Source organism: Hydra vulgaris, chromosome 07, assembly GCF_038396675.1.
Source record: "Hydra vulgaris chromosome 07, alternate assembly HydraT2T_AEP".
Classification (NCBI taxonomy): domain Eukaryota; kingdom Metazoa; phylum Cnidaria; class Hydrozoa; order Anthoathecata; family Hydridae; genus Hydra; species Hydra vulgaris.
Window position 1 is genome coordinate 19,692,501 of NC_088926.1, and position 9,847 is coordinate 19,702,347.

At 28.1% G+C, this 9,847-nt stretch overlaps 1 protein-coding gene across 1 annotated transcript in view; it reads left to right on the plus strand.

Annotated features, from left to right (window-relative positions):
• The window catches only part of LOC100208816 (potassium voltage-gated channel subfamily C member 1), a 42,356-nt gene extending 36,770 nt beyond the window's left edge, over positions 1–5,586 (plus strand). Inside the window, exons 3-5 of the mRNA XM_065801300.1 lie at positions 3,667–4,119; positions 4,435–4,723; positions 4,977–5,586. Coding sequence (XP_065657372.1) covers positions 3,667–4,119; positions 4,435–4,723; positions 4,977–5,536 — 1,302 coding nt within the window. The 3' untranslated portion in view covers positions 5,537–5,586. The remainder of the gene's footprint in view (positions 1–3,666; positions 4,120–4,434; positions 4,724–4,976) is intronic.
• The last annotated feature ends 4,261 nt before the right edge of the window (positions 5,587–9,847 follow it).

Genomic DNA, 9,847 nt, shown 5'->3' on the forward strand with positions numbered 1-9,847 from the left:
CTATTTCAAAGGTCACTTTATTATTTATAGACCGGATAAATCGGTTTGTTTTTTTTCGTTGAATATAAGATGAAATCTCTTGAATTTTAAATAGAGAATGTACATAATGCTTAAGATACTTGGAGACAATAAAAAACAACCTAACAGCATTCCTTCCAAGGTTACCAAGTTTTTGTATTTATTGTTAACCGGATTTTAGATTGAATCAAAGTTTGTATTTTTTAAAGAATTTTTCAAAATATTGCATGATATCTAAGGATTAAAAATAGAAACTTATTGTTTTTGTCAAAAAATAAAAATTTAGTTCTACAGAATTTCCTCCCCCCTCCTTTCCTGTCTGCCATCCTACTTATTCAACAATATCCAACAAATGAAATATCTATTATAAATTTTGCATTGTCAAAATGATTATATTGCTAATGACTTAGAATTAAAATTTTCAATTTTTAACATCGATTTAAATAGGAAACGTCTAATTTACTTAATTGTTTTAAAAAATAAAAATATTAAGAAAAATACTGCAGGCAAAGTCATAATTAAATTGTCAAAGTTTGGTAATAAATCATAAAAAACGCAATCTACAGTAAATTGCAACTACAGTAAAAAAGTCTAATTTTTATTTCATAAAAAACTACTGTAATACTTCCAAATAAAAATTTCTACAAAACTTAATAAAAAATTAAAACTTTTTAAAATAAATATTGAAGTTTGTCTATTTTCGGTCACTACTTTAAGTAGGTCACTTTTAGTTAAACTTTATTTCAACAAAAAGTATTGAGAACTATCATAATATAAAAACAAATCTATATAGAGGAAAGCTTCCACTACGACGTGCATAACTTTGCACCTATCGAAATTGAGAGGCATATTCCATTTATACTACTTTTTTTTACATTTATTTGGTCATAAATTTTTATTTTTTATTTGTTATTTTTTTTTTTTTTTGGTTATTATTGGTGCTTCAAGAAATCCTAGTTAAGTCTGAAACTAATAATTAATTATAATTAATTATATTATTAATTATAATTATCAATAATAATTAATTATTATTATTACTACTGTTTAAGGCTAAATTTTTTTTTTTTTAATTTAAGTTTCTAAATTAAATTAAAATTAATGATTTCAAATTAATATTTAAAGCTTCCATTGTGATTAGTGAATTACCTGTTCAGTAGAAATCAGCCAATATTAGTCCTTAATTTAACAAACGGAAGTAAACTGTCGCCGTTGAATTACCGTCCAATATCACTTACTTTTGTACCTTGTAAAATTCAAGAAGGGGTTGTGCCAGATAGAATTTTGAATTTTCTAAATGCAAATAATCTTCTTTCAAAAAATCAACACGGCTTTGTTAAAAAAAGATCTTGTTCAACCAACCTTATTGAGACATTAGATGCAATCTCGTATTATTAATCTCAGAATATACCTGTAATTTTCTTAGACTTTGCAAAGGCATTTGATTGAGTGCCCCATAAAAGACTACTGATAAAACCTAAATCTTATGGGATTTCTAGTAAATTTTTAAAATGGATTGAAGCATTTCTAAAAAATAGAAGGCAAAGAGTTTTCAAGAGAGAAATTGTTTCATCTTGGAAGGATATATTTAGTGGTGTGCCGCAGGGCTTGAATTGGCCCTTTACTATTTGTTATTTATATTAATGATTTGCCTGAAAACTTTGTTAATAATTCGAAAATGTATGCTGATGATGAAAAAGTATTATCGAGGCTTGATTGTGAAGCAAGTGTTAACCTATTGCAAAATAACCTAGATATAGCTGTCAACTGGTCCAACAAATGGTTATTAAAGTTTAACTTTGATAAGTCTTTGATAATGCACTTTGGTAAAGTTAAACAAAAAAGAACTTACTTTATGCAAAACATACCTTTAAGTAACACTATCGCTGAAAAAGATCTTGGTGTAGTATTTACCTCTGACTTGAAATGGAAAAATCAAATAACTTTATGTGCAAGTAAAGCAAATAAAGTTCTGGGTATGTTCATGACATTTTTGAGTTTAAATAGTGAATTACTAAAAGTTATATAAACAACTTTTGTAAGACCGTTAATTGATTTTGCTGTATCTGTGTGGTCTCCATGTCTTAAAAGTGAAATTAATCTCTTAGAAAAGGTATCGTGCAACAGGAATAATATCACAACTAAAAAAGCTATGTTATGAGAAAAGATTAGATAAAATGTGTCTCACAGCTTTAGTTGTAAGACGGATTCGGGGTGAATTGATTTAAATGTATAAGTTAATTAATGGAACTGAAAAAGTAAATTTAATTAATGAAATTTTGCCAAGAAGTTATCAATCCGCAAGAGGTCATCAAATGAAGTATAATCGCGAAATAACTAGTTTTTTGCCTCGACATTATCTTTTAACAAACTGAGTGTCATTTTATTGGAACCGAATAACTACTGATATCGTTAATGCTATTTCTGAGAATTCTTTTAAAGCTAAACTTGACATATGGATTTTAAATAACGTTACAATGCTGAATAATTGTATAGCTGTCTAAGTTTACTTGGTACACTCACCGAATTATTGGTCACAGCTCAAATATATTACTATTTCTATTACTGCTATAATTAAGTTTTATAGGTGCTGGGCAATACAATTCAAGAATTGTATTGCCCAGCTTTTTTTATTCAGATAAACCTTAATTATGCAAGCATAATTAAGGTTGATCTGAATAAAAAATAAAATAAAGTAAATAACAAACTAATTTGATTTAAAAAAGGTTTTGCTTTTACTTAAAACAGTCAAATTTAATTTTAAGTTTATTTACTTAAAAAAGAAGGTAATCTTAACTTCAGCAAGTATTTTTTTTTTCATCAAGTACTTTCAATACATGATTTTTACCACACAATTTTAAAGCATAACTTTTGCCAAGTACTTTCAATACATGATTTTTACCACATAATTCAATACATGATTTTTTACCAAGTACTTTTAATACAAGATTTTTACCACATATTTTCAATATATAATTTTTTACACCTAGTACTTTCAAATTTTCCAAAATTAGATTTTTTTTTTTAATTTTAGGCTTGGAAGTTTTAATGGTTACATTTCATAGATAATTTAAACAGTTTGATGGTTGTAGTTCCAAATAAACAAAGAGGGGCAATTAACATACTTGTTTGGAAAGTGGTTTTTAAAATTTTATCTTTATCAATAATTAGATTTGTATTCAACTAGAAAGAATGCGATTACGAAAAATAATATGAAACGCAAATTAAGAAAAAAGATAATTGAAAAAAAAATGATTGTAAAACATAAACTGGTATATGCTGATATATAGAGGTATCATTCAGGGCTGAATCAATATTATATTATATTGAAGAGATAAAATACTAAAATTATAAAGTTTAATTAACAATTTAGTTTTAGAGCAATTATAACTCATACATATTTTTAATTAGTTTTTTTGATTAGTAATTAAGGTGCTCCTAAAAGATCTAAAGGCCTTATCACAGAACACCGCAGAATAGTATTTTTAACCAGACAGTTCACCCCTCTTTTCTAACCAATATTGCTTATTTGGCCAGATTTGGAACCTTGAACCTTGAACCTCTTTTATTTGAGCTACAACTTCAACTACTTCACCGCAGCAATTTATATGACAATATATGCAATGATAAGTTCATTTTTTTTTTTTTTAGATAGTTGCAAGCATTCAAGTTTTTACAACATTGCTATCTATTTTGACGTTTTGTTTGGCAACAGAACCAAAGCTGAAAACAAAATATGATTTCGTATTCAATTATTTTGAAAAATCTTATTGTCTCATCTTTACAGTGGATTTACTTTTAAAGGTTTTATGCTGTCCTTCATTTTTTAAACTTCTCAAAGATTTCTTGATATGGGTGGATGTTGTTTCCTTACTTCCTTTTTATTTTGAATTTCTATTAAATGCAAACAACGAGTTCCTTCAATCACTGCGGCTACTTCGAATTTTTAGAATACTAAGATTCTTCAGAAACTTAAGAGGAATGATGATGATAACGGTTTTTGGAGAGACTTTAAAAGCTAGTTTTGAACCATTAATGTTGCTGGGTTTGGTGTTATTTATTCCAATGGTATTATTTGCTGCAATGGTTTATTATGCTGAAAAAGTAAGAAAAGTTTTGAAAATGTTACAAATAGTTTATTAAATGTTTATATGGCGTAACAGGGTTGGCTAAACCGTTTTAAAGTGGAAAAATGCAATTAAAAATTTGTTTATAAACTGTATATAAAAACTAGATTTTAAGATTACATCGTTAAAAAACGTGTGCAAACGTGTGTGTCCTTGCCCTCTCATCTCTCCCAGGGCGTAGTCAACCCTTGCATAATGTTAAAAAATTTAAATTCAACATTCTTAAAAAACCCATTTTTTTTAGAACTTTAGTACAAATTCTCAATTCAGGAGTATCCCAAATTTTTTTTAGAACTTTAGTACAAATTCTCAATTCAAGAGTATCCCAAAATCTTGTTGGTGGGCTATAATCACTCTGACCACTGTTGGATATGGAGATATAATACCTAGCTCAGTCGTTGGTAAAATTGTAGGCGTTTTTTGTGCAACGTTTGGAGTTCTAGTGGTTGCACTACCTATATCCGTTATAGGTAATAACTTCACATTTTACTATTCGTATGCAAAAGCAAGCATGAAGTTACCTAAAAACAGGAGTAAACTCTTAATAGATCAAGATATATTAAACTTTAACGAAAAATGCGGTAAGTTTTAATATCCTTCTGTAATCAATAAAACTATTATTTGAAATGTAAAATACAACTAATTAAATCCAACTCACCACATAAAACAAATAAAGAAAATAAAAACAAGCCGAATAAGCAAAAGAATCATAGTTTTAATATTATCATAATAAACATTTTTTTCATTTTTAATTCTTTTTATGAAAATTTACAAAAGTATTTTACTAAATAATACTTTTTTTTAATATTTTACAAAACAATATTTTTCTTTCAGATAATGAGCGTAACTCAAAATCACGTCGGTACGGACTACCGTCCCTATACTTTGACTCTCCAAAAATAAACACAAAAGTCAAACTTCAAGACGAATTATCAAAGTCAATTTTTTTACCAAAAATTTTGTTATCTCCTCATTCAGACTCTACTAATGAACTGGAAGCAGCACTTTTTCAAACAAAAGACAGCAACTTAAAAAGTTTTGCTGAGTCTAACTCCGGAATTAACAAGATCTATAAAAAAACATCTTTAAACAAGATAACTAACAGCCCAATTTACATTACAAATAACTTTGATAACAGTTTAATAAACAACGAAAATAAAGGAAATCTGAAACGTTCTTACTCCAATGTTAACGAGCCGATTCCTTTTATGCTCCCCTTTAACATTTCAAATGATTCTTGTTCAAGTTCACAAATAAGTTTGAAATCAACATCAGAAGAGCGAAAAAAAGTAATTCATGCAGATATTACTCAATACGTTCCAAGAAAACTAAGTGCTCGAGTCAGAGCAGAAATATGTCGGAAACTTAATGTTGAATATAATAATAATTACTAATGTATGTATGTATGTATGTATGTATGTATGTATGTATGTATGTATGTATGTATGTATGTATGTATGTATGTATGTATGTATGTATGTATGTATGTATGTATGTATGTATGTATGTATGTATGTATGTATGTATGTATGTATGTATGTATGTATGTATGTATGTATGTATGTATGTATGTATGTATGTATGTATGTATGTATGTATGTATGTATGTATGTATGTATGTATGTATGTATGTATGTATGTATGTATGTATGTATGTATGTATGTATGTATGTATGTATGTATGTATGTATGTATGTATGTATGTATGTATGTATGTATGTATGTATGTATGTATGTATGTATGTATGTATGTATGTATGTATGTATGTATGTATGTATGTATGTATGTATGTATGTATGTATGTATGTATGTATGTATGTATGTATGTATGTATGTATGTATGTATGTATGTATGTATGTATGTATGCATGTATGTATGAATGCATGTATGTCTAGTTATGTATGTATAGGTATGTATGTATAGGTATGTATGCTAAGCAATCCACCAATAGCATATTTAAAACAACTTCTTAACAACCATTTGTTGTTTAACCATCATCAATAACTAATTGGAAATTTTGTTTTCTGATGGAGCAAAAATGAACATTAAGAGAGGTGGCTTGACTAAATATTCTGTACCATTACGTATCACCTGCATCATCCACACATTTAAACATCTTTATTATTTAAATGTGGATATAATTCATAGTTGAGAAATACAATCTAATTATAAATATCTAATCTAATTACTAAATATACTAATATAAATAATATTCATAGTTTTGTCACCATTCACTAATTTATTACTATTAATATCCAACGCAAATGTACGCAATGTATTTTATATGAAATATAGAGTAATTTATTAAAGCAGTTATCAAATGTACGCAATTCTTATATTTGTGTAAATTCATATTATATGGGGTTGACCCTAAAAGTGTAGAGCAGTTTTTTTTTAAAATCCTTAGAAAGTTCTAGAAACTTTGAAATTTTTTTTATAACTTGAGTGTATATCCCTATATACACGGGATTACCAATGTAAACCGGCTAATAAGCTTATTGTTATTAACATTTTCGAATTTTAACATTTGTATGTCGCAAAAATGAACCACAATATCACCTGTCTGGCATATATTCCGGTTTTTCTATTTGATAAAAGTGGTTTCAGTGGTGGTTGAAGAAACTGCATTGGGTCAAAGGTGATGTTTTTAAAATTCGCCAAGGATAAAGACAAAATTTATTAGGCTGCAAACGTTGTAATGATGACTATTCATACAACGACAAAAAAGATTTAGACCTGACTAAACATTCATCAAAATAGATTGATAAACTAACTGCTACTGCCTTGGAAGTGCGAAACAATGTCTCGAACATTGACCAAAATCAGATAGGTTATCCACATTATTAATTTTTTTTGAAAAAATCTCTTTTCCTATAAAATAAACGCTTTCTATATTATTTTTGTTGTTTGTGTAGAATCCAGAATATCCAGGCATGTTATCTCCTGCAAAACAAAAGTATTTTTTTGATATCGATTACCAGATTTTTGTTCTATAGTGTATTTTGAAGTCTTTTCGCGTTTTCTTTATTTAATATTAATTTTTTTGATGACCAATTGTCGATTGATTTACACCAAATTTAAAACCTATTTTTCTCTGACTGACCTCTTTTTGATTGTTGACAAGTCTTGTTAATTCGGCTTTTTTTCTCTAGTCCAGGATGTTGGACAACCAGGGTGCTTTCCATCAGAAAAAGATTGAACAGTTTCAAGTCTTTTTAGGTTATCATATAATGCAATTCAAGCAAATCCTTCCTTTTCAAAATGGTTTACAATTTAGTTTTTTTATGTTAGGTTTATTTACAAAAAACATTTTGATTCGCTTTCGAGAAGGTTCTCGTTCAGCTGTAACAAATTTCAACGTTCTCGTTCAACTGTAATAAATTTAAATTGATTTCTTGTCTACAAGAAATCAATTTAAATTTTTTACAGTCACTTATGAAAGGCGTTAGAGCAAAATTGGAATCAAATGCAGTTTGGTGGTGTTTTTACATTTAAAAAATAACTTATTTTTATTAAAAGATAAACGCTTTGTTAAAAAAAAACAAAAATAGTTCGTTATTTTTTTTTTTTTAAATAAGTTATTGACGTTTTTATTTTGTCCGATAACTTACGCATCACCCGTTATATACCAGAATACTTAGCAATTATGGGTATTCATATTTTCAATCTTATTGGACATATAACCCAGTTTGGCAGCGGTATTGCTATATTGTGAAAAGAATTGTCTACTAGCTCGTTAATTATATTTTAGATTTTATAACATTTGACAAATTTAATTATAAAACAATACAAAAAAAAAAAAAATATATATATATATATATATATATATATAAAATCCCTGACCAAAATATTACAGAACACTTTGTCATTTGCATCTTAAAAGAAGAGAAAACAAAGCAACTAAAGTTGGCTGAAAAAAAAATCTAAAAGAAACTCATTTATAAGTTAAGTAAATTTCTTATTGCAAAATCCTGTTGAAAAGGAAAAACTTGAAAAACAATTTATATCACGTGCAGTCTAAAAAAAGTTTACTATTAATAAGTAGGAAAAAATTACATTTAGACATGATGTTGAAAGAGAACCTAAACAGCAACACTTGACTCTGCCATAGCACATATTTGCTAAAGAGGTTTGTTATGAATTCTAAATTTTTGTTGTTGTAAAAAGTGTAAATCTATTTTTTCTTCTTTGATCATATGTATATGATTTTTTGATCATATGTAAAAAAATATCTTTATTTTGATATGTAAAATTTTGAAGTTATTGGATTGTAGTCTATGTTGACCTCGGTTTCAACAGATTTTTTTTTTTTTTTTGTGATTTTAAGGTGCTCCATAAATTTCTTACGGTCTTGACAATTAACTTAAAATTTAGGCAACTAGTGTCGCATCTTGGACCAGCATAGAACCTCGAGCATCTGGGTTCTGAGAACCCTAACAATTGCACCACGGCTACATATTATCTTGCAGATCTATCACATCTATATCAACTCTAGGCATATTTGCGACATCACATCGCGATGTCGCAAATATGCTTAAAGTTGATATCGAACCTCTCGTCTCTCAGTTATCAGGTAAGCGCTTTAATCAACGTGTTATCTTGCTTTTTTTTTTTATTTAAGATCAACAAAAAACATTTTAGTACTAAATAAAATATTAAACAAAAAAGTTGATGCTCATTGTCAGAAAATCGTCAGGATAATATGTAGTCGTGCTCAATTGTTGCCGATGCATCAGTGAGAATTTCCCAGTTAAATGCTCTTCCAAAGTGCTTTGTGACAAGACCGATAAGTTTTCTTGGAACACCTTTATGACCAGGCGAATGAACTGTTTTTGAAAAATATAGAAAATGATATTTGAAAAAAATTCTTAAAACATTATATTTAATAAGGGGTCGTCCATAAATTATGTCACGTAGCTTTTGACATTCTTTGACCCCACCCCCTCCTTCCCTCGCAACGCATCCGTAACACTTTACTAACCCCCACCCCTAATATTATGCGACAATTTTGTAATCCCAAACAAAATTTTACAAAATACAAAACGATTTTAAATATAATAATATCTATAGTTTTCTGAGCTTCTTTGAGTTAATTAATAAGTACTTTTCAGTCTGTTTAATGTTTTTTTTTCACCCAAATAGCTCCGTGTAAAATTGTATAAATTAGCATCGCGATCCTAAACATGATACCAATTTTAAAAACCTATTCTTCAGATATATAATAAATACAAATTGTTATATATATAATATATATAATACATAATAATGCAATATAATGTATTATACATGCAAAAATATTTTTTTATGAACATAACTTTCTTTCAACATTGGCGTGGCTGAGTGGATTCCGTTTCAGGCTAGTAAACCGTTCCTGGTTCGAAATTTTTTTTTTAGTCAGTGCATTAAGGTTGTTTTTTTGTTGCTGCACACTTTTTTGCACTAACTAACAAAAGTTTTTAGCCCATAAAGTCAAAGCGCAGAACCCGCATTGCTCATAGACTGTTACAGCCGTAACAGTCCGTTAATGGAGTGTACACATCGACTAAGTAAGATTTAGGCGAAGTTGATTTTACAATCAACATGTAGATACATCAACTGAGGCTTTTGGTTTTGTCGAATACTCTTTTAATTAAAGGAAAGTCTTCTCTAAATTTAAAACTAAAAAACAAATGTTGCGTCACAAAATTGAGACCCCCCCTACCC